The following is a 24,527-nucleotide window of genomic DNA, read 5'->3' as shown; positions in this document are numbered from 1 at the left end:
GTACAGGACTCTGTCTAATGCCACTACCAAATGGAAGTAAGTAAGCAATATAAACAAAGGTTCACTGAAGTTTACCCTGTCTGAAATACTGAATTTCAAGGGGGACGACATTCTATTTGAAATTATCTTTGTACACAGAGAATTCTGACTCTGGAAGATTTGGAGCTTTCTTGAAGTCATGCTCTGACTAAATATAGCATGTCTTTGGTTTAAAGAAACCTAACGGGGTCACTCTGAGTTGGAATCGACTCAGTGGCAAACTGGTTTGGTTTGGTTTTTAAAGGGGTCATTGAAAAAATTTCCAAATGGAATTTAATCTGCACCTAATCTGATTCACCTGTGTCATTCAGTAATCAACTCTGAAATAATATTAGAGGTAAAGATTTACTATAAGCACTTAAAAAGTCTTTGCCTCTGCTCTTTAGCTGGCTAGCCCTCCCAGTGCTTGCAGTTTACTATTACAAGACTACTCTCTCGCTTTTGATTACTTGTTAAGGAGTGTACCACTTTTGCAAAGTCTTCCTATAGACTCTCAATCTCTCTCTTCTCGAAATTTTTCCTTTATTTGATTTAAAAAAACAAACTGCTCTCATTCAAAGAGCAGGAGTTCACTGAATGACAAAAATATTACACACGCATGCGTCTGTGACATGATATGGAACGTGTGAAATGGATTGTGAAAGTGGGGGAGGAATAAACTTTATTGGCCCAAAGAAGGGATGAGAGAATGAGAAGGAGAGGCTAGGGAAAGGAATGAATACAGGTGGGAAAACTAAAATCGAATGATTTCAAATGTGCAAATTCACTTTGTAGCCTCCACCATTCAATTTAGAGATAGATACGTACAGTGAGATGCAGACAGTCTAAAGTGAGTTTCACTTTGTAGCTGACGCTACTTGTACCAGTTCTATCATTAGTAAGTCACCAGTTAACTCTGCCAAAGTCAGACAAGGCTCTCTCTGGTTAGTGCAAACAAGGTTTTCCATCCTGGGCTGCAGCATGACCCGCCAGTGCTCAGAAGGCATGCTTGTGATGAACTTGCACACTTTCCAGTTCCCCACCTCCAATGGCGGCCAGGGTCTCCAGCCTGCTTAAGCGTTCCAGGCTTCTTCCAAGAACTTCTTCTAGCCGACCGCGTAACACCTGGACCCCTTCCAGTTCCACCTGCAGAGTTCGGTCTCTCTCAGAGCTGATTACACATGCCACACGGAAGGAAAATCGATTAGTGATCAACTGTAATGAGTCCTCATATGTTTTCAATGCCACTGTAAGCCGTGAGACTTTCTAAAGTAATTGTTCTCCAGGACACAATAAATGAATGTAGTCTTTGTCGTGGCACTTGTGTTCACTGTTGGTAGATTACTTTAAGTTGGCCCCTTTATGCTAGATTCTGGGTCAATTTCACATAAAATTATAGAGCCTAAGGTTTATCTCATAACATTATAGCTCACATAAGAATTTCATTATTTGACTAGAGCTTTACTTTCTGATAAACTAAAAGACAAGAAAAACTAAATGCAAACTGAAGCAAGACTGAGTCAAGTAGGACTACCACTGAAGATATCTGCTTTCTCCTTTGTTAACAAAGTGGACAGTGCTCTGGAGAGGAATTTAGTTTACAGAGATCCAGAGGTTTTTCAGAAAGTAACACAATCTGGTGGCCTATGATACCTTTCCTCTGCCTTCACTTTCTTGAGCTAAAAAGAAGAAAAAAAATTAACAACAAGCTAGAAGAAACTGAATAGTAAAAGAATAAAAAACAGGAAAAGGAAAAAGAGGCTAGATATCACCCCAGGATCACTGATATGCAATGAATGTCAGTGCCGTTTATAGCCTTACTCTTACAGTAGACCAGTGATCCACAGGACATGGAGCAGAGAAAGGCAAGGAATATACACTGAATGCTTATTACATGCCAGGCACTGGTTTAGACACGTGACATATCTTCTCATTTAATCTCTCAATAGCTAAGTAACCAGGTATCATTCTTGATTTAAGATTTAGACACTGAGGCTAAGAGAAATCCATACAATAAATGACAAATTGGGCAGCCCCAGCATTGTCTCTTCTTCCTTTCACTCCAGCCTTCAGTATCGTAGGCATCTGGACTTGATGAGAAATGAGAGGGAAAACGTACAGTCACTCTCTTACCTCTCTGGATGGGCATGAAACTTCACCAGACTGCTATAGAGCTGTCTCTCTGCTTGTAAGGCTTCATTGAGACGACTCCGTTCATCTACCAGTCCTTCCAGCATCAGGAGCAACTGAGGAAAGAAGAAAGAAGCAACATGCAAATGGTAAAGTGAGACATGAAGCTGCAGTTAATCCTGAGGAGACCAAAAGAAGGCATTAGCAGGGAACAATGAGTAAAAAAGACCACTTCCTTATTACTTCTTAAGCTTCCTACAGTATCTTAGTTTTCAAATCAACACATTCATTGTCTTTTTTTAAAAAAAAGGCAGAATTCATACATGGTGGCAAGAAGAGGAAAAAGAGGAGGGAGAAGGCAGAACTGAGCAAAGCAGCTAAGGAAAAAGGGTGGGGAAAGAGGAAGGAATGGTGAGAGGGAAACATATATGGTAGCACTTACTAGTATTCTTCATTCACTCAACAAATACTATTGAGCACCTTCTATGTGTCAGGCTCTGTTCTAGGTTCTAAGGATAAGCTTATGACCTAGTAGGGGAAACAGTCATCAGTCACAGTCACGGGTCACTGTGAGCTGTAGTAAGTGCTATAAAGAAGATGTGCTGAGATAAGCACTAGAAAGCAGAGATCTGTTTAAGTGAACCCCTGGAGCTAAAAGCCAGATAGGAGTGAGATGAGTAGTTAGTGAGAGAGATGATAAGAGAGACAGAGAATATAGGTAAGTAAATCTTTTTGAAAAATTTGGCATCCAAGAGAGGTTTGACATGGGAGGATGTTACAAAGGAATTTAGGAGTGAGTAGGCTTTTTTTTTTCCTACCTTTTTTTTTTTTTCTTTTTTAAGTTGGGAGAGGTGTGAATGTGGTTAAATGCAGGTACACGAGAAGGCTTTACTTGAGAGAGAAAAACGAAAGTGTGAGTCCAAGAACTGTTGCTCCTTTCAGAAAAGGACATCTATGGCTGCTAATGACCACAGTAGGAAATTCACTGATTCTCTATAGAATATCATCGACCGACCACAAATAATTGAGATGACAGCCTTTCCACTGTCGATTTCACAGTAAAAGTAAGGTCTGTATTCCAACTACTTACTTGTTGTCTTCGGCTTCCTGAAGTTCCTTGACCCTGAGATTCTACTGAAGCAACTTTTTCCCGAAGAAGTAAGACTTCTTGGGTCAGGCATTCCATAGCTGGTATGTCTTCAGGATCAACCAGTTGCATCTGCAGGTCCTAGAGATTAAAAAAAAAAAAAGTATAATAAAATACTATTTAGCAGAGGAGCAAAGGACCACCTGCTTCCGAAATAGTCTGCTATACTTTCAAGTGGGATGTTGATAATGACATTTTCTTTATGAAATCTCTGCAACTATTACACAAGTCAAAAGGAATATGGTTAAGAGACTCGAACTAACAATGCATCAAGGAAATAAGCACTGGCCAAGTGACTAAACATTATTTGAAGATGCCCTACTGGTATTGTGAGCTGCAATCATTTCCAATGGTCTTTAAAAAGCTTTGAATGACCTTTATGAGGTCTTCTTTAATCTGGATGTTCCTGGTCAGGGACTCCATATCAGCAGCCTGCACCTGCAGCTCTTCCTCTTGCACAGCCACCATGGACTGTAAAGCAGAAAGTTCCATCTGTGGGGAGAAGAAATCCTGAAGTTAATGGGCAAAGGAAACAATATCTGTCACATTTACATTTTAACGCTGAGGCAAAATGTTTTTCCATATCATATCACTATTAGCCGGTAATACTAGTGAAAACTGGAACATGAACAGTGCTCCACTGGATCAGATCAATAAACCATACAGTGTGGTACCAAAGCCATAGTAGTTGTTTCTAGTGATGTATCCCATTTGAGACAGCACTGTAAAACACAATGTTGTCGCTACTACGTGCCATTGAGTTGATTCCAACTCACAGACACCCAGGTGCCAGAGGAAAACTGCCCCACAGGGTTTTCTAGGCTCTAACCTTTACGGGAGCAGATGGCCAGGTCTTTTGTTCGCAGCTGAGCACTTAACCATTGCACCAGCAGGGGTCCTTGTGAAACACAATACCAAACCCACTGCTGATGAGTCGATTCTGACTCATAGCGACCTTACAGGACAGAGTAGAACTGCTCCATAGGGTTTCCAAGGCTGTAATCTTTACAGAAGCAGACTGCCACATTTTCTCCCAAGGAGTGGCTGGTGAGTTGAACTGCGACCTATCGGTTCGCAGCCGAGTGTTTTAACCACTGTGCTACCAGGGTTCCTTGTGAAACAGAATATATATATTTAATTCATGAGTTTATTGAGATATTTTAAAAAGTATACACCATTAGTGAATGTATGAATAGATGAAATTTTTCTTTATAGAAGTATTGCAGTTAATAGATGAAGAAATGATAGAATGAGAATACATTCATTTTGCAATCCCTAAAGAATTAATAGATATAGGCATTGAGCATCAACAGCTACTAACACCACAGACATCATTAAATATTACATGCCTCTTAACGGAAGAACATGCCACCAACTATGAAGAAGTCTTACCAAAATTTAGCACTGTATACTCTAAACTTCCAGTTATATCCTCCATCACTCCTCATGAGGAAATGACAAATATTTGATTACGACAAAGTTCATTAATAATCATAACAATAGCTGCTAACATTCACTGGGTGCTTACTACGTGTCAGGCACTATGATAAATGCTTTGCATATATTTAATCCTCTTAAAAAACCTTGTCATCTGGCTCCTGTCTACTTCAAGTTCAATACCTGTTTTTACTCCTCATTCACAACTCTCTGGGCACACTGCACTTTTCTAGAAACACTAGATTTTCTCTTGAATCAAAGCCTTTGCACCTACTATACCCTCTGTCTGAAATATCTTCCCCAGGTTTTATGGATGCCTCCTTCTCATCATCAGGTCCCAGCTTAAATCTTATCTGCTCAGAGAAGCCTTCTTTGGCTACCCTATCTAAGGTGGTGCCATCCATGTTACTTTCTATTATCTCCTTCATATCACTTACTACAGTCTACACTTATTTACTTATTTGTTTATTGTCCATCTCTCCCCAGTAGAAATTAATTACATAAGGTCAGGGACCTAGTTAATCTTGTTCGCTACCTCATCCCTACCACTAACCCTGGCTTACAGAAGGTACTCATATACTTGAGGAATAAATGAGTGAATCCTCACAGCAATTCCATTAAATAAGAACTCCACATTTTATGATGAGGTGACCGAGGCTGAGAGAGGTTAAGAAACTTGTTCAAAAAGAAACAATCTTTGATGGTTACAAGAGAGGGGAGGGGTGGGGGTGGAAAACCACTAAATAGACAATAGATAAGCGGTAACTGGTGAAAGGCAAGACAGTACACAGTACTAGGGAAACCAGCACAACTTGTATAAGGCAAGGTCATGGAAGCTCCATAGACACATCCAAACTCCCTGAGGGATAGAATTACTGGGCTGAAGGCTATGGGGGCCATGGTCTTGGGGAACATATAGCTCGATTGGCATAACATAGTTTATAAAGAAAATGTTCTACATTCTACCTTGGTGAGTAGTGTCTGGGGTCTTAAAAGCCTGTGAGAGACCATCTGAGATACTCCACTGGTCTCACCCCTTTGGGAGCAAGGGAGAATGAAGAAAACTAAAGTTACAAGGGAAAGACCACAGCCTCCACCAGACTGAGTCCAGTACAACTAGATGATGCCTGGCTACCACCACTGACTGCTCTGACAGGGATCACAATAGAGGGTCCCAGAAAGAACTGGAGAAAAATGTAGAACAAAATTCTAACTCACAAAAAAAGACCAGACTTACTGGCATGACAGAGACTGGAGAAACCCTGAAAGTATGGTCCCCACATACCCTTTTAGCTCAGTAATTAAGTCACTCCTGCGGTTTACCCTTCATCCAAAGATTAGACAGACCCATAAAACAAAACGAGACTAAAGGGGCATACCAGTTCAGGGGCAACGACTAGAAGGTAGGAGGGGACAGGAAAGCTGGTAATAGGGAACCCAAGGTCAAGAAGGGAGTGTGCTGACATGTTGTGGGGTTGTTAACCAATGTCATAAAACAATATGTGTACTGTTTAATGAGAAGCTAGTTTGCTCTGTAAACCTTCATCTAAAGCACAATTAAAAAAAAAAAAAAAACTTGTTCAAAGTCACAGAGCTAGTTAAGTGGTAGATCCAGGATGTAAACTCAGAGAAGCAGACACAGAGGCATGAAGCCATAATGTCTTCCCTACAGATACTACAAGGGGCCTAGGTGGCACAGTGGTTAAGCACTTGGCTAGTAACCAAAAGGTCAGCAGTTTGAAACCACTGGACACTGTATGGGAGAAAGATGTGGCAATCTGCTTCTGTAAAGATTTACAACCTTGGAAACCCTATGGGGCAGTTCTACTCTGTCCCACTGGGTCACTATGAGTCGGAACTGACTCAACAGCAAAAGGTTTGCGTTTTTTGTTTTTTTTAAATAGATATTACACATCCATATAGTCTTTATGGTGTTATTAATGTTTGTTGCTGTTGAGTTGATTCTGACTCATGGCGACCCCATGTGTGCAGAGTAGAACTGCTCCATAGGGTTCTCAAGGCCGTGACCTTTTGGAAGCAGATCACCAGGTCTATCTTTCAAGGGGCCTCGAGGTGGGTTTGAACCACTGACCTTTTGGCTAGTTGTCAAGTGCTTAACCGTTTACGCCACCCAGGGACTCCGTCTTTATGGTAACAGCAAGATTTGTTCCATTACCATAAAGACGGAATCCCTGGGTGGCAAAAACTGTTAAGCACTCAACTTCTAGCTGAAAGGTTTATGGTAACGGCAAGTTATTTGTAAGCAGCCCTCGTGGCACAAAACAGTTAAACGCTCAACTATAAACTGAAAGGTTGGCGGTTCCAACGCATTACCATAAACCCAGTGGCTCCACAGGAGAAAGGCCTGGCCGGTGATCTGCTTCTGTAAAGATTACAGCCAAGAAAACCCTACGGGGGAGTTCTACTCTGTTACATGGGGTCACTATGAGTCAAAATCAACTCAATGGCACCTAACGATAACATAACAAGTTATTTCTAAGTAAATATTTTAAAGAAATATTTTAGGATAATTCAAAAAAATAAAATAGGTATGACAAGTAAAGGCAGATGGCACACAAGCTATTTTAAGATATGAACACATTTCCTGAAGAAAGTTTAACACCTCTTCCATTACATATATAAAATTTAAGTTATAAGCAATAAAAATTTTACTTGCATATCTTCTAATTCCATCAATTATAGTATCACTAAGTAGGCTCATGATGACATATAACTACACAGTTATTTGATGGTTCTGGGCTACTGTGGCATGTTAGGAGGAAATTATTCTCCTAATGTTTCCTCCCATGTTGGAGCTTAATTAGTGTTAACTCTTGACCACTCTTCACTCTTTACTCAGCCCCAGGGAAGTAGAGAGGTTTATCTTAATGGAAGACTGGGGAAGAATAAGCCAGGCATGGGTGACTCAACCCCACCCTTCTTCTTGAGAGACAGCTGTCTGCAGGAAGCCTGTTTACTCTCCACTGCTTCTCCAAGGGCAAGCTCTTCCCACCCTGCAGTGTGGTCTGCCAACGACCAATGTTCATTGTTGCCTGTGAGTGGGTAGGTAAGTCTCCTTAATTCTGGGATTTGGCTAGAAGGCCCACTTGGCTCTTGAATTAAGTTCTCTACTTAAGTGTTTATCAGTAATAAAGTTGATTGTCCATCAAACTATCTGCCACTACTTCATTTCTCAATTTGTTCTCAATTTGTTCAGATCTTGAATATGGAAAAAAGAGTGCTATTTATTTGGCCCTCTTCAGGGAACTCCATCATTATATATCCAGGTATTTGCTCCATTGAAGAAAAATGAAAACAAGAAGAAGAGAAATGATTGCAGTATGATAAAGGTCTGCAGTCAGACAGACATGGGTTTTAAATCCTGGCATAATCTCCTCGACAAGGCATTTAAACTGAGCCTCAGTTTCCTCAGTTATAAAATGGAAATAATATCTAATAATAATATCTAATAATAGCATTTGCAGGGCTGTGTGAGAATTACAGAAAACATATTTAAAATGCCTGGTACATAGCAGGCAATCAATGAATGGGGACTAATACTGCCGGTACTGCTGTTGCTGCTACTACTATTATAACTATTATTATTATTATTACTATTGTTATTATGTCAAGACAATAGGAAAAATGTTTGAAAATATAGGAAAATATACAGGGCTTTTGGTAAATACCCAACATTAGAGAAGATGTGATAATGAATATATATGGCACTGGAATGAGAGGTGGGTAGTTGATTAAAGATACATAAAGGTAAGCAATATAGCTATATCACTCACTTGCAATATCCATTTATAATCATTAGAATTTTATGATCCTGAAAACAGATTAGAACCAAAAAGTAATATTACTCTGGATTGAGTATATATGAGAAAAACAGAACAATATGTGGAACATAAAATGTCTTACATGCATAATCAGATAATGGCTAGGGTAGACCAAAAAATAGGGAGGGGCATCAGGGGACTTTTAAAACTGTTATTTTTAAAATACCACAAACTCTCACATCCTCAGAACTAAGTCACATAACATGAGGCTGATTGTAAGCAGGACTGTGGTAATAAAAAGAGAAGTTAAGAGGTACAATAAGATAATTCCATCACACACGAACACAGGTTTTGTATTATAGATCTAATTATGGCAAAGAGGTAGAACAAGACTGAAGAGCTAGACACAGTAGCTAATTTAGGAAACATTTCAGGAATCAATGACACTGACTGATCTAAAGCAGATGCCAACTAACATAAAGGCTTTAACCTGTAGTCTGTAGCTCTATGCTGTAGCCCTAACATTTCTTCTATATCAGAGTTGGACACAGAACTATACAGAGAAGGCAGACAGGGAAGAGATTCTGTAAGGCTGAGAAGCCTTTTCTAAGAACACTGATGTAAATGCCATTACTAGAAATAGTTAAAGCATAAGGATGGGAAAAATGTTCTGCTCCAAGAAATGACTTCTTAGACAGTGTTTGGAGTCACAAAAGACTTGGGTCTAAATCTTAGCTTTGGCCTTAATAGTTATATGACTATGCCCCACTCCTATGTTAAAAAAACAAAACAAAACAGTGTTTCAGCTTCTTCATCTATAAATCAGGGCAAATACCATCTACCTTGCACAGAGTTGTAAGCATTAGCACTAACGTATTTTAAGTACCTAGCACAGTGCATTGCATACAGTGAGCACTATATTGATCATGCTCGCATTTCTCTTGTTTCGTGTATCTAAAACTAATTTCATGGATCTAATGTCATAATTCTAAACAGCAATTACATAGCACTTCATTTTAACAAGTGTTTCACAATTCTTTTATTCCAGTTGGTAATGGGTAGAGAAAGCAATGTTGTATTAACACTTGAAAAGTTTTAATAATTCTTGTTTATAAAAAGAAGAACATGTTGGTAAGAAAATGTATATATAAAGTAATTTATATTTTTCTCCAAAAACAAAAAGGAAATATCTTACATTTGGACCCAGATATTTTACTTGGATAATTGCACTCTTTTAAATATAAACTATTTTAGAAGAAAAAAGATTAGGTATTTAGAATTACACATGGTGTCCTAGTCATCTAGTGCTGCTGTTAACAGAAATACCACAAGTGGATGGTTTTAACAAAGTTTATTTCCTTACAGTAAGGTAGGCTAAAAGTCCAAATTCAGGGTGTTAGCTCCAGGGGAAAGCTTTCTCTCTCTGTCGGCCTTCTCATCAATGTTACCCCAGACTAGGAGCTTCTCCGCATGGGGACCTCAGGTCCAAAGGACATGCTCTGCTCCTGGCACTGCTTTTTTGGTGGTATGAGGTCCCCCTGTGTCTCTACTCACTTCTCTCTTTTATATCTCAACAGATTGCCTCAGGACATAGTCCAATCTTCTAAATTGAGTCCTGCCTCATTAAAGCAACTGCCACCCATCCTCCCTCATTAACATCATAGAGGCAGAATTTACAACGTATAGGAAAATCACCCAATACCAGGAATCATGGCCCAGCCAAACTGATACACACATTTTTGGGGGACATAATTCAACCCATGACACATGGCTAGAAAACTCACCCGACTTTCCCTTTCTTTTTTAGCCATGAGTTCAAGTTCCTCTTTGGCATTACTCAGTTCTTTTTCCATCCCTGCAACGGTACCCAAATCTCCTACAAATGAACATACAAGTTAGCTTTAATCACTATTAACATAATGTGATCAAAGAATTTACTCTGAAGGCACTCTCCAGCTATACAACACAACACACACACACACACACACACACACACACACACAAGGTTGTTCTTTGCATCATTATTTGTAATAGTAAAATACTACAATCAGCTACATGCCTATAAAGAGAAGACTGAATGGACCACATCATATTCACACAATACAGTACTATCTACATATGTAAAAAAAATAAAATAAAATAAGGAAGATTTTTAAGAATAGATATGAAGTGATTTCCAGGATATGTTGTTAAGTGAAACAAGCTAGGTGCAAAAGAACGTACTGTATCAGGAAAAGGGGGTAAATCAGAGCACACACACACCACAAACACATATGACTGATCTGCTTACTTTTGCAAAAAGAAACAAGGATAATCCAGAAATGAAATTGGTTACCTACAGGGGATCAGTGGAAGCAGGAGAGAAGGGGTAAGGAAATAGATGGGACTATTTGAATTCTGAACCATGGTAATATTTTATCTTTTAATGTATAAAGCTGGTCCAACAATGAAGAGAAAAAGCCTAAAATTGAATACTAACAGAAAAAAATGAACCTATATAGCACCCAGAAGATAATTTAAAAAATTAATCCAAGTAACTTTTGCAGTGGGATATATTCTAAGGATAAAAAGAATTATAGGCAGTCCAAGATCCATTCCTGTGTCTTCAAGTCTTTAAGTCGAATTTGTAGGTAAGTTAGAACAGGTGCATATGGTTATTATTTGGCCTTACTTTAGTGCAAGAAAAGGCTTGAAGTCTTTCAATGATTTAAAAGCTGCATGTGTGGCAAGTGAAGGTGATTGTGATGAAGAATTTGTTGTGAGTAGGAATTGGTTCAATCATTTCAAAGTGAGGGCAAATTTACATAACATTAAAAGGCAAGTATGAGTTGTCCATAATTCTGAAGTTTGTAACCCGGGGACTGCCTGTACAAAGAAACATGTTACTTAAATAGACTTATTGTTGATAGGTATCATATAGCAATTCTGAAACTATTTTTATGTACTGTAGTATGAAGCAAATGCATAAATACATTGATGTTGTAAGTAACCAAGGTTCTCAATGTTGGGTGAAGGAGAGGTACAAATATAGAATAAGAGAAAGAAAGAACTTGTGTTGTTAAACTGGAATTAATCAGTGTGAAACTGTGAGCTATATACATTCTCAGCTCTATTCAGTTAATAGGGCCTAGAAGCCAATGACATCACTGTAGCAACGGACACACCTTGTGCCTAGATTTTAGTTTCTATTCCGCACTAAAAGGAACTAGGGAGCTCCTTGGAGTAATGGCTGATTCCAGGGCTGAGGCAAGGAAGGTAAAAGATGATTGCAGAACATTTTATTATACCAGAAAGTTTGGATATAGACAAAAACTGATGGGAAAAATACCAAAAGGACAGAGGAATCAGCTTGAAGATACTCCCGTTGGCCAAATTTGGAAATCAAGTAGAATAATGACAGAAATGGATGATGCAATAATATTTGTAAAATAATTCAATAGGTCATACTGACACAAGCAAACAAATGGAGCTGAGAGGACTGGAGAAGGAAAGCTCTTCTTTATAAAAGAATATCCACCAATACATAAAGCAGAAATTTTAGAAATAGAAAATCACTTGTTAAACTACCAATGTATTTCAGGGAAATACAAAGTTATTTTTTTCCATCAAAGTAAGAAAAGAAAGAGTGAAGCACCTTGGCTAAACCCACTAACAGAGTTACAGGAAGGAGAGACAGACAACTCCTGCATGAAATGGAATTTGATACTTACCTAATGTGGACCTAGGTATGCTGGAATCCCCTTTGGCAGTCAAACAAGCACTGTCATCTCTGGAGGGTATCTGCATTGAATCCTAAAAATTGGAAAAATCACGGGAATTTAGGAAGATCTAGGAACCACAATCACAATGACAAAGACTTGGAATATTCTTACAGGATTTGGTATTAAAGTTATCAAACTTATATTAAACTCAAATGTTAAAAGGGAATACATTCTGCATGAACATCTAACACTTGTCTATACTTCTTACTTGATCAGGTTGCCCTCCAAGATGGAGGCCAATGGCGGTAACTTCAGCCGATTGGTTAGACATAAGTGCTTGGGACGTCATGAAGTCTTTCCCTCCTAAATACTGGCGCAGGGCCTGTAATTCTGAATTTCTTTCCATTAGGGCTTGTACCATCTTCTCTGCAGCAGCCTAGTAAAAGGAAATCAGGCATAACATTAGAAAAATGCCCTAGTAAAATAAAATTTGTAATCTGATGCTATTTCTTAAAAGCCAACCATTTCTGAAAAGCCAGTGGGGCCCTATGAAATAGTTTTCTTGCTTTCAATTTACAGGGAAAAACATAGGCAAATGACTGGAAAGAAAGCCTCTCATACAGAACATTGAAAAAAACTGAATATAGCACATCTATTCCAGATGAGAGAATCTGAAAACTGGTTTTGCTAGAACTCTATCAGGCTAAGGTTTTAAGATTCTGGTTTGAATTGGAATAACAGATGATTTATTCCTTCACCCTGGAATGCTTTTTACCCAAACATTCATGTGGTCAGTTCCCTCCCTTCAGCTCTTTGCCAAATATCACCTTATCAGATTGGCCTTCCCTGCATACCCTATCTAAAACAGCAAGCTTTTCTCTATCCCTAACTACCCTTGCTGTATTTTATTTTTTTCCAATGCTACGTGACAAGTGTTTATTGTCTCTCTCTCCCCAAATTGGAATGTGAATTTCCTAAGAGCAGGTACTTTGATATTTTGGTCACTGCTGAATTCCAAGTACCCATAACAGTGTCTGGCACATAGCAGGCATTCAATACATACTTATTGAAAGAAGAATTACACAAACATTTTTATCAGACCATACAATCTGGGGAATCTGAACCTCAGAACCACCAAGCCCAGTTTGTTTCATTTCAAATCCAGTTTTCCTAGACAGATGACACAATAAGGGAAAGAATTAGAACATTAAAGGTATCCCTTGCTTTTCAAAAGTTCACTTTACACCACTTAGTTTTTATGAGATCTACATTAGTACCTGTTTTCACTAACTGAAAGAAACCCAAAGACGATTTTCACTTTTATGAAAAAAGGAGAAAAGCGAAAATAGCATTCAGTGTTTGTTTTGCAGCTAGCTGTTAAGGAGGCAGCATGCAGCCCGAGCAGTGAGAGTGGCCATCATCAAGCTCCTTCCTCTGAACTATACTCAACACCTCAGCATTGAGCCGCCATAGCTTTGAACTGTGTCTATGAGCATCTGTGTTTTATCTCAATTTATTTCGTGCATCTGTTAGCAAGATGTGTCCTAAAGTATCAGAAAAGCCTAAGAGAGCTTGTAAGCGTGTTCACTTAGCATAAAACTGGCCTTCCAGTGTGCTCGCTGTTTTTCTGATTCTGGTTAGTGAAACTACACTGTACAACATTATTTCTACTTTATAAAGGCTGTGTGTTAATCATATCATTCCTGCTTTTACTATATGTTACTGTTATTTTAGCTTTTATATGTTATTTGGTATGATTTGGTAAGTTATTTTTTGGGTCTGGGAACACTCAAAATTTTTTCACATATAAATTAATGGTAATTGCTTCTTCACTTTACACCATTTCAGTTTACAAAGGGTTTCATAAGAATGTTCTACTTTTCGATAGCGGGTGAAACCTGTATTTGTGACCATTACTGCATAGGAAATCTGCATTTAATTAGAAAACCTGCAGATAATAAATTAAGACTAAAATTACTGACAGTATAAAATGAGAATGGGAACAAGGTTAGCTATATCATAGCACCAACTGTGTCTGGGAAGAATTACTACCTGTTTTAGAAGAGAAGCTGCACTTTTGTCATAGTTTCTAGGGGGGATAAAAAAAAAAACTTCCATTTTCGGTAAGTAAAATTGAGGCTCTTTGGAATTTGGGCAAAACCATTTATCAGTACATTACTAGTTTGCCTTAATAAATACCTCTGCGAAAATTATTATGGAAAAAAAATCAATAACATATAAGATATGGTCTTTTGTCTACTTGCCTTGGTATTCTTTTTCTAGTAAATGCCAAATCTAGCAGTGCACCTCAAAGTGTGGTCCATGGACCAGCAGCATCAGCATCACCTAATGCAAATTCTCAAGTCCCACCTTATACCTCCTAATTCTATCTATGGGGGTGAGCTCGGGGAATCTGTCTTTAAAAAGCTATCTAGGTGATTCTTTTGCATATTAAAATGTGAGAAGAAGATCTAGAAGAATACAACTTTTACTCTTTTTGTGCTAACAACCTTTTTAAATTTTCATCATCTCCTGGGTTTCATTTTTTACTACCTATATAATATATAATATTTCTTTCTGAGTTGTTTTGTTAGGTCTATTCTAAAAGCAATTTCTGGAGCACGTCAGTAGTTTCTAACAAAATGTGAATTTTCATCAGCAGATCTGAGAATTAGAAAAGTAGAATACAGCCATCCTATAAGATAAGGAAACATTAGAGAATATTATGGTCAAATAACAAGGCTAATGGTAAGAATCTAAACAAACAACAACAAAAAAAACCCACGTTGTTGAGTCGATTCCAACTCATAGCAACCCTACAGGGTTTCCAAGGCTGTAAATCTCTACAGAAGCAGGCTGCCACATCTTTCTCCCATGGAGCCACTGGTGGTTTCCAACTGCCAACCTTTTGGTTAGTGGTTGAGTGCTTTAACCACTGTGCAACCAGGCTCCATGTAAGACTGTAGCCCCCTCTAAAAACCAGCTAGAGGGATTCTGAGTTACTGGTCCCTGAAATGCAGCACAAGTCAACTGTAACAGTCTCTAGCCTTGAAGAAAAAGATACATGGAAGTGAGGATAAATTAAGAATTTACTTCAGAAATACTTGTGTACCATTATTCTGAGATTAATATATCCTATATCATTATGGGGTTATTTATTCTCACCATGACCTTTGGAAAGAAAAAATCTTTTTTTCTCTCTTAAAATAACGTAGATTTTACAAGATTTAAGAGAAAATATGTGAAGTGTAAGTTTTCTTATACCTTGACTGGAAATGCAAAATATTACTCAAGTCTTGATATTTTAGAATCAAAATCCAAAACCTTTCAGAATGCCATACAACTTTCTCTCAAAATGATCAGAGTATTAAAGAAAATAAAAGTAAATGAAGTTAACTGGTACATATATTGTTCAGGCACCCTGCCAAAGGCAAACGGGTTCCACAAATATTTCATACTTTGATGACTGATGGAGTCTAGTCAATAAACTGAAGAAAAAACAAACAGAGCTTACTATAAAATGATATAAATATACACATTTTATAAGTTTCAGATGCTTCCTACTTCCAGACTGTAAGTGCAGTAATTGATACTCTTCTGATCTCTGCATTAGTCCTTACTTGGCTCTCCTGCTCCCTGGTGCTCATGGACTGAAGCAGACCCTGAATCTCCATTTCATGTTCCATGGCTTGCTTGTTTCGATCATTTAGAAGGTCCTGCAGCATCCTTTCCTTTTGATGTAGACGCTGGCACAGCTCATCAGCTATTTCACTCTGCCCTGGTCCAAGCTTGCAGAGCACTGCTGCACTAAGATCCTAATACACAAGGGACAGTGTGAGTTTCTGGAGGAAGGAATTCTCTCTACTACATATCAAAGGGCTTATAAGAACCCATCACAGAAGAAAGAGAGAACTGATTACACTGAGTTCTGACATTCTTGAGAGCAAGTATCATGTTTTATTCATTTCTGTATCCCCAGATCTAGCACAGGATCTGGCACACAGAAGGCTATAAATACATGTTCAGTGAATGAACTCTGACAACACACACACGAAAATACTGATACTGGCAACTCACATATTATTTTCTGAGACAGTTCTTTCCCCACCTGCTCAGAGCACATAACAATTAATATTATATGAGGATAAAAGGACACTCAGTTCATTTATTTCATTTATTTTCTCCCCAGTGTAACTACACAGAGTGAGCATAAAATGATAAGCTGAAAAAAATAATAATGAGCACTGTATTTACTAGCTTGGTGACACAGTTCCTATTTCTACATTAAGAGTTAGTACATGGTGGTTAAAACTGTACAGCCATACTGTCTGGGCTCTGCCACTTTTTAGCTGTGTTACTTACAGCAACTTACTTGACCTCAGACATCTGTTTTCTTGTCGGTAAAACGAGGATAATAGTACGTACCTGACAGTGTTGTGAGGATCCAATGAGTTATTATCCATTAAGATCGTAAAACAGTGCCTGACACACTATAAGCACTCAATATAGCTATCATACTATAAATGCATTTTGTAGATCTCATTAATTCCATTAATTCTCACATAACTTCTCTAAGAAAGATAATTATCACCTTAAGTTTACAGGCTTGGAGAAAAGTCCCAGTGAAAGTCAATGACTTACCAGGCACAGAACAAAATTTTAAAGGCTTGGATCACTGGCCTCTCAGACCTCAAGTATCCTAATCCAAGACTGAGATTGTGTAATCACTAAACCAACTGTCTTTAAGTTAACTAAAGTCTTGCCTCCACTTCCTTGTTCCTGTCATGCAGAGATGTCTGTAACTGCTGAATGATACTTTCTTGTTCCTTCTGCCAATGGCCAAATTTGGTTTCCATTTCTTCTTTCAGCCACTGGAGATTTTGACAGGTAGCAGATAATCGTTCCACTTCCAGGCCTTTGGCCCTCAGGAGACTCTCCATACTCTATGGTCACAGAGAGAGCAACTGTAAGTCAGAAGGTCAACCTAACTCCTCAGGATAAACAAGAAATTTGACCCCACTTTAAATTATCTGCTAAGGGCAAGTTCAACTTTTCTGAACTTCTTTCAAAGGAAAAAACTTACTATCTAATCTAACAATGTGATACTAACCTACTTTGTGTTTTTAGAAAGCCTCATCTAGCTTGTAGGGATATAAATATAGTGTACATAATAAATGAAGTGTTTTATAGGAAGTAGGCTATGCTATAAAGGCAGTGAGGGAACCCTTTAAGAAGTGGCAGATGGTTAGACATACAAGTTCTAAAATAAGTATGCAAGAAAAAGCCCACAGAAAATGTTAATAAAATAAACAAGTGTGCTGATTTTGGCAATACATAGACATGTACATAATATTAATTAGAAAAACAAAATATAATAATTGCACCCTGATAATGCTTATGTAAAAGTGTATAGATATTGACAAAGATTAGAAATGAATTAAACCCACTGCTGTTGAGTCAATTCCAACTCACAGCGACCCAACAGGACAGAGTAGAACGGCCCCACAGGGTTTCCAAGGCTGTAATCTTTACAGAAGCAGACTGCCACATCCTTCTCCCACAAAGTGGCTGGTAGATTCAAACCACTGACCTTTTGGTTAGCAGCTGAGTGCTTAACCACTGTGCCACCAGGACTCCTTAGAAATAAATTAAAACCAACAAAAAAACCAAACCCATTGCCATCGAGTCATCTCTTACTCACAGCAACCCTATAGGACAGAGTAGAACTGCCCCATAGGGTTTCCAAGGAGCAGCTGGTGGATTCAAACTGCTGAACTTTTGGTTAGCAGGCAAACTCTTTACCACTGCACCACCAGAGCTCCAGAAATAAATTAGGACTATGTAAATAGAAATCAATACTCCCTGCCTTCACCCCCAACATACACACAAAGATCATAGTATAAAAGAAAGGAGAAGTGCTAACATGTCTCACTTCCTAATCTACAATGGTGGAACTAGTGACTGTGGTTTGTGTTTGCTTTTGTATTCTTCTTTTTTTTTTTACATTTACATTGTTTTTTATATTTACCTATGTAGTTACTTTTACCAATGTGTATTTTTTTCTTATAAGGCAAATACCCTGTTCTCAGAAAACGCTGGAAGGGGTCAGAGAAGAATGAAAGTCAATGATAGGTTTTGCTCTTACTTGTATGGTAGCTTCATTGGAGGAGAGGACACCGCGCAGTCTTTCTAAGTCATGATCTCGCTCTCTAATAGCAAGATGAAGTTCACGTAGTTCTTTTTCTTTTTCTTCCAGAGCAGAGAACTTTTCGTCGATAGCTCGCTGCAAGGAAAAGTAAAGCTCCTAAAGAAAGCTCCAGAGTATTCACTGTCCTGATCACCCTTATTCAATACGATTCAAAATACAGAGGAATGAAAAACCAACTCCCAAAAGCAGTGAAATTAAGTAGATGCAAATTTCAGTAGTGCCTGTGTGGACAGGATAATCCAGAGCGTAGTGAGCAAAGTTACGATACATACCTCTAGAGCAGTGTCTCTATCTTGGATCCGCTGCCGAAGTTTCTCAAGCAACATTTCATTTGCTTCAAGGGTTTTGTCTGAGTTATCCCGATACTGCAGGAGCTCCCGAAATTCCTAACGAGAGCAAAATTATTTTTCCTTTATTCATTCATCTAATAGTAACTGAATTCCTACACTTTGCCAAGTAATTTGTTAGTTATTAAAGATGAAATCAAATGTGATCACTATCCTCAAGGGGAACACAGTTTATTTAACAGAGATAAAAGATAAACATAAATGGTTAACTGTTTTGTAACATATATATAAATATACATAAATGTATATGTACACACGTGTGTGTGTGTGTGTGTGTGTTTGTTTGGAGCTAGCTGCTAGGGGAATAGTGTTCCTGGGTGGTGCAAATGGTCAAGCACTTAACTACTGGCCCAAAGTTGGCCGTTCCAACCCACCCAGACGTTTCCTCAGACGACAGGCCTAGCAATCTGTTTTTGAAAGGTCACAGCCTTGAAAACTCTATGGAGCAGTTCTACTCTGCACACGTCGGGTTGCCCTGAGCCAGAATCGACTTGAAAGCAACTAACAACTAGGGGAACACAGGATGCATTGTCTAACTCTGCCTGAAGGTGTCACTAAAGACCTCACAAAGGAAGTAACATTTAGCTGAGTCTTGAAGACTCGGAAAGAGCCTAGATTTTCCCAAATGAAGAGGTGGTGTGGGTATTTCTATCCAAATATATATAAAATATGCGTACTATTAAAAAAAAAATAGTATGCTTAGCAAAATGTAAGGGATTCAATGTCACTGGAACTTGGAGTAGGTGGTAGAACTGATAACTCTAGTCTTACTGTTGTGTGCTGTCAAGTCAATTTCGACTTAGGGACCCCATGTGACAGAGTAGAACTACCCCACAGGGTTTCCTAGACTGTAATCTTTATAGGAGTAGATCACCAAGTCTTTTCTCCTGAGGAGTCACTGGTGGGTTCGAACAGCTGACCTTTTGGGGAGCAGGCAATATTGAGAATAGTGGCCATATATTCTCTTTGTTTTCCCAGCACCTAGCATTGTATCTGATTCACAGAGGTGCTTAATAATGATTTGCTGAATATTAATTGCTTAAGTCTTTCAGGTCTATATGTATTGTCTCCTAAACTTGTTGGTTAGAATCTCGATTCAGGTATTGTATTTTCTATTTATTTTTAATCTTCTTGATATTCACTGCTCAATGTTCTATATGCAGCAAGTACTCAACACAGATGAACTAATACCTTAAGATTATATGAACAGAAACTCTGGAACTCTAGGAGCCCAATTTTAGTTGAAGTCATTATGTAAACTTACCTGCAGCAGCTGCTCTTTGTGACTCAGGCTATGGTTTAGGTGTTGAATGTTCTGCTCTTGGGTTCGAATCTCATTGTATTTTTCAGCCTCCAGGGTATGAAGTTGTTGGTTTTTACTCTGCAGTTCTCCTTGTAGTTGCTGCAAGGCTTTTCTTAATTCCTGAATAAAACACATTCCCTTTTTTAAGCAATCTAAAATCTTTACATGGTCATTAGAGATGGAGGTCTTAAAACTTCCAAGCCACATAAAACTAAATGTAAAGTAGCAGGAAGTACCATTCTTAAAACTGCTATAGAAATATTGTAACTGAATTAAGTAGGATCTGGAAAATTACGGTACTTGAGGATGGAGGTAGGAAGTAAATTTTATATTACAGTTCAATACTTATTTTTATTTGCAGAAAGATAGATCTATATAACTATTAAGTGGGAAGTGGGACTCTGTCTCACTGTAAACCTGGATCCTTTACAATAAGCTCAAGGATGGGATAATTCTATCATCTTCTCATCCAAATTTTCTAAAGAATTCAGAAGAGTATCATCTTTATTAATTTGCCATATATAATATTTTTCTAATAGTAAGATCAGTAATCCTCCTGTAGATGGAGATGGTTTAACCATCTGTTAATTTAAAACCAAATCAAACCCGTTGCTATTGAGTTAATTCCAACTCATAGTGACCCTATACTTCAGATAAGCACAAAAATATACAGTCACGCCAACTTAACAAAACTTAGGAAAATGTTTCCTTTAAATAAATAGCAAAAAGTTAAGGATTATTTCCCATTCCTTTACTTCCGTCAACCTTTCAACCTCCCTGCCCAAAGACATCTGAAATTTTAATATTTCAAAAGGAGATTCAGGGCTAATTTTAATCTCCAAAACAGTTACCCTAGGAGATCCTTTAAAAACTACATTTTTTAATCCTAAATGTTAAAAAGCCTAAGAATTACAGCACATAAAAGAGCTAAAAAAAAAAAAAAGATAGCATATGCTCTAAGCTAAGAAGATAAAGGAACCATTTAAGAATTATATATTTTATTGTCTTTTAAAATGGTTAATCATCCAAGCTATTCCTTTGATCTTGGTTGTTCTTTGCCCACTTTTCTGTCTGGTTGACGCAGTGGTTTAAGTGTTTGGCTGCTAACCAAAAGATCAGCAGTTCGAATTCACCAGCTGCTCCTTGGAAACCCTGTGGGGGCAGTTCTACTCTAACCTATAGGGTCGCTGTGAGTTGGAATCAACTGGATGGCAATGGGTTTGGTTTTTTTCTTTTTTTTTTTGGTTTTCAAGAATAACCTCAGACATTTCCTCCTCCAGGAAGCTTTCCCTGACTCCCTTCCTATACATTCCTATAGCATTCCATACATACCTCTTCTACCACACTGAAATTCTACTTACGTGACTGTCTCTCATACTAAATTTTAAGTAGCTTAAGAGGAAAGAGCCTATATTATTCACTCTTGTATTTCCAGGATGCAGTCCAATAGTCACATATGAACATGACAACAAATGTTTTTGAACTGAGTTACTCTGATTAAGCAAGTGACTCGGGTGGAACAGGACTGTCCTGCTAACAAAGTTATAATTAGGGCAAAGTCAGCATTTAGGACCAAAAATGGTTAATGATTTACCTGGTTATGTTTCCACGAAGCCTCTTTCTGCTGTTCTCTCTCATGTGCTGTAACCTCTACAAACTGCATGCATCGTTTGGCGTCAGCCAGTTGGCGTTCTTTCTGGCATACCACCCTCTGAAGTTTCTGTATTTCAAGCTGGCTGCAGAATAAAGTGCTCTGAAGATCAAGCAGAGCCACCTGTTGCTGAGCTGGGGAAGTACCCTCTGAACTCTGAAAAGAGAGTAGAAATCATAATCACGAGAGGGCAAGCACTGAGCAACTGAGAAGACCAACAAAATCAAGACTGTGACTGAGAATGGCACATCCCCAACAGAAGTCTCTCCTCTTGTTCTATGCGACTCTCACATACGTGAAGCTGTCCAAGCTGGCTTTGGTGTAGCATTTCTCGAAGCTTTGCCATTGTGTCATTTTGACCTTCAATCACCTGGTACAACTCCTCAGTCTGAAAATGAGCAACAGAGTACCAAACACATTACTAAACTGAATATAAATTCTATTATCTCAGGATATAATATAAATTAGCTAAATATAAATTCTAAAATCTCTATGCAGATTTTAGTAACGGAACCATTCCAATATACTAATTTAGGTTAAGCTACAATTTCTCCAGGCTGAGATCTGTTAGTCTGACAATATCCATTTCTACAATATTTCTACAATATCCACTCTGATAGGACAAATAGTTTCCTCACAGATCCTTGATTGCTAAATATTTTACCTCACTTTCCCTGCTTTTCAGGGTTTCTTTGAGGCTTTCAATTGTACCATCTTGCTTCTGAGATGACTCTTGAGCAGACTTTAGTTCAAAGCTCATTTCATTTAGTTTCTCCTGAAGAATCTAAATTCAGCAAAGAAAAACACAGTTTGTTAAGTCAATGATTTTTTTTTTAAAAATCTCAAATGCAACCATAAAGTTTTTCCTCAAATCTAGGGTTTAAGGAATTTCTTAGAGAACATTATTGTTTTTTGTTGTTGTTGTTGTTTTTCCCTCATAAATCAATGAGTAGGAGAAAGTAGCAGAAATAAGAATACTTCCTTCAGTACCCAATTGCCTCAATTATCATGCACTGTGCTTTCTCTATGAAGGCAGCCAGATGGGGCACTTATCTACGAGTCACTGTGGATCCCTTACACAGAGACCAAGGAGCTTCTGCCATCTAGTATAGGATGGGTACTACCAGGCCTGAAGCTCAGCATCCCAAATTGTGAGAATTTTCTTCTAAGCAGATGTGAAAATTCATGGGCTGTAAAGGGGTAAGAAGCTACACTAGAATCGAAAGCACAAACCTCCTATCTCAGTATACACAGTTAAAGATTGCATTCAAGTTTTAATAACAGACCAAAAAGGCATCAGAAATCATGATGTGTACAGAACAAGCTAAAATCCTGATGAGCAATAAAGGGAAAAACTACACTTTCAAATCAAAAATTCCCTAGAGTACCAGGAATACATAGTATTCATTTCCCATGTCCTACTCAGAGAGGTTAACAGAGCTGCCCAAGTCCCAACCTCAGGAAAACCCTGTGATCCCCAAGGGCATGTTATTGATCATACCTTGTTGGTGGCCTCTGTTTGCTGGATTTTTTCTTGGAGTTCAACTAACTGGGAATCAGATACATGCTGTTGAGTTACAGTGGTCTCATTTGAATTCAGCTTTTGATGTTTGAGTAGCTCTTCTGTCATGGGCTAGGAAGAAGCAACAAGACAAGTTGAGTTAAACGGAGCCAACGATTTTATCTTCAAATGTCTTTGGCATCTTTTGCAGGAGATTTGGAAATCCACAGTTGTTGCATGAATTAGGAGTATTAATTCCTGAACACAGCATTGATTCACCTCCATCTTACCATACTCCCTAACTCTCCTCCCCACCTTTCCCTACCAACTCATGCAAACATTCCATATTCAGTTAAAGGAAACAATCTAAAGTTTAAAGAGACGGGAGAATTATAAAAGAAAAATACTTACGAGACCAAATATTCCTTTGTTACTTTTTTTAATCAGGGAATTCAAAAGGCATACTGATCTTGATATACATGCTGAAAAGTATTTAAGAGTCAAGTATATTGATGTCTGTAAGTTACCTTGAAATGCATTAATAAATAAGATGGATTAGTGTTTGATAGATGGACAGTGTTTGATAGATGGACAGATATGTGATGAAGCACATATAGTAAAATGTTTTTGGAGACTCTAGATGATGTGTATATTTGTGTTCACTTCTCTCAACTTCTGTACAATTCTTTCAACTCTTCCATGTTTTTAATTTTCATAGTTAATGTTGGAAAAAATAATTTATAAACTATGAAATTCCTTATTATTTAGCAAGAATTTTGTTACATAATATGCTTCTTCAGAAATGTTTGTATATGATAGCCTTTTAAAATTTATTAATTTTAAGAATTAAGAAAATTTAGACAAGTACAGAGGAATATTATAACAACCATGTTTTCTACTTCAGAAATTGATCATTTTTACATATTTACTTTGCCTTTTAAAAAAGAAAAATATCTTTTTGCACATATAATTGTTTATACTTAAAAAAAAAAAAAAGTATGCTGATCAAACGTATACCACAACTAAGAGAGGAAAAATTACAGTTGAATTACTTACAACATGCCTGATCATATTGTTGGGAAAAATGGTAAATTTTTATATGGACTATATATTAGATAACAAAGGAGCCCTGGTGGTGCAGTGGTTAAAGCACTTGGCTGCTAACTGAAAGGTGGGCAGTTCAAACCCACCAGCTGCTCCACAGGAGAAAGATGTGGCAGTCTGCTTCCGTAAAGATTACATACAGCCTTGGAAACCCTACAGGGCAGTTCTACTCTGTCCTCTAGGATCACTATATGTCAG

At 38.0% G+C, this 24,527-nt stretch overlaps 1 protein-coding gene across 1 annotated transcript in view; it reads right to left on the bottom strand.

Moving 5' to 3' along the window:
- The window catches only part of LOC101357386 (myomegalin), an 83,003-nt gene that overhangs the window by 48,842 nt on the left and 9,634 nt on the right, over positions 1 to 24,527 (bottom strand). The window contains exons 2-17 of the mRNA XM_023734858.1: positions 23,226 to 23,357; positions 22,389 to 22,508; positions 22,020 to 22,112; positions 21,668 to 21,880; positions 20,035 to 20,193; positions 18,696 to 18,809; positions 18,361 to 18,498; positions 16,979 to 17,158; positions 15,836 to 16,030; positions 12,484 to 12,651; positions 12,225 to 12,306; positions 10,299 to 10,390; positions 3,671 to 3,787; positions 3,239 to 3,376; positions 2,152 to 2,264; positions 1,062 to 1,189 (exon numbers count right to left, since the gene is read on the bottom strand). Of these exons, the coding sequence (XP_023590626.1) occupies positions 1,062 to 1,189; positions 2,152 to 2,264; positions 3,239 to 3,376; positions 3,671 to 3,787; positions 10,299 to 10,390; positions 12,225 to 12,306; positions 12,484 to 12,651; positions 15,836 to 16,030; positions 16,979 to 17,158; positions 18,361 to 18,498; positions 18,696 to 18,809; positions 20,035 to 20,193; positions 21,668 to 21,880; positions 22,020 to 22,112; positions 22,389 to 22,508; positions 23,226 to 23,357 (2,182 nt within the window). The remainder of the gene's footprint in view (positions 1 to 1,061; positions 1,190 to 2,151; positions 2,265 to 3,238; positions 3,377 to 3,670; positions 3,788 to 10,298; positions 10,391 to 12,224; positions 12,307 to 12,483; positions 12,652 to 15,835; positions 16,031 to 16,978; positions 17,159 to 18,360; positions 18,499 to 18,695; positions 18,810 to 20,034; positions 20,194 to 21,667; positions 21,881 to 22,019; positions 22,113 to 22,388; positions 22,509 to 23,225; positions 23,358 to 24,527) is intronic.

This window comes from Trichechus manatus, unplaced genomic scaffold, assembly GCF_000243295.1.
Source record: "Trichechus manatus latirostris isolate Lorelei unplaced genomic scaffold, TriManLat1.0 scaffold00073, whole genome shotgun sequence".
NCBI classification, from domain to species: Eukaryota; Metazoa; Chordata; class Mammalia; order Sirenia; family Trichechidae; genus Trichechus; species Trichechus manatus.
Note: the sequence above shows the minus strand (reverse complement) of the source record. Positions and strands in the feature narration are given on the sequence as shown.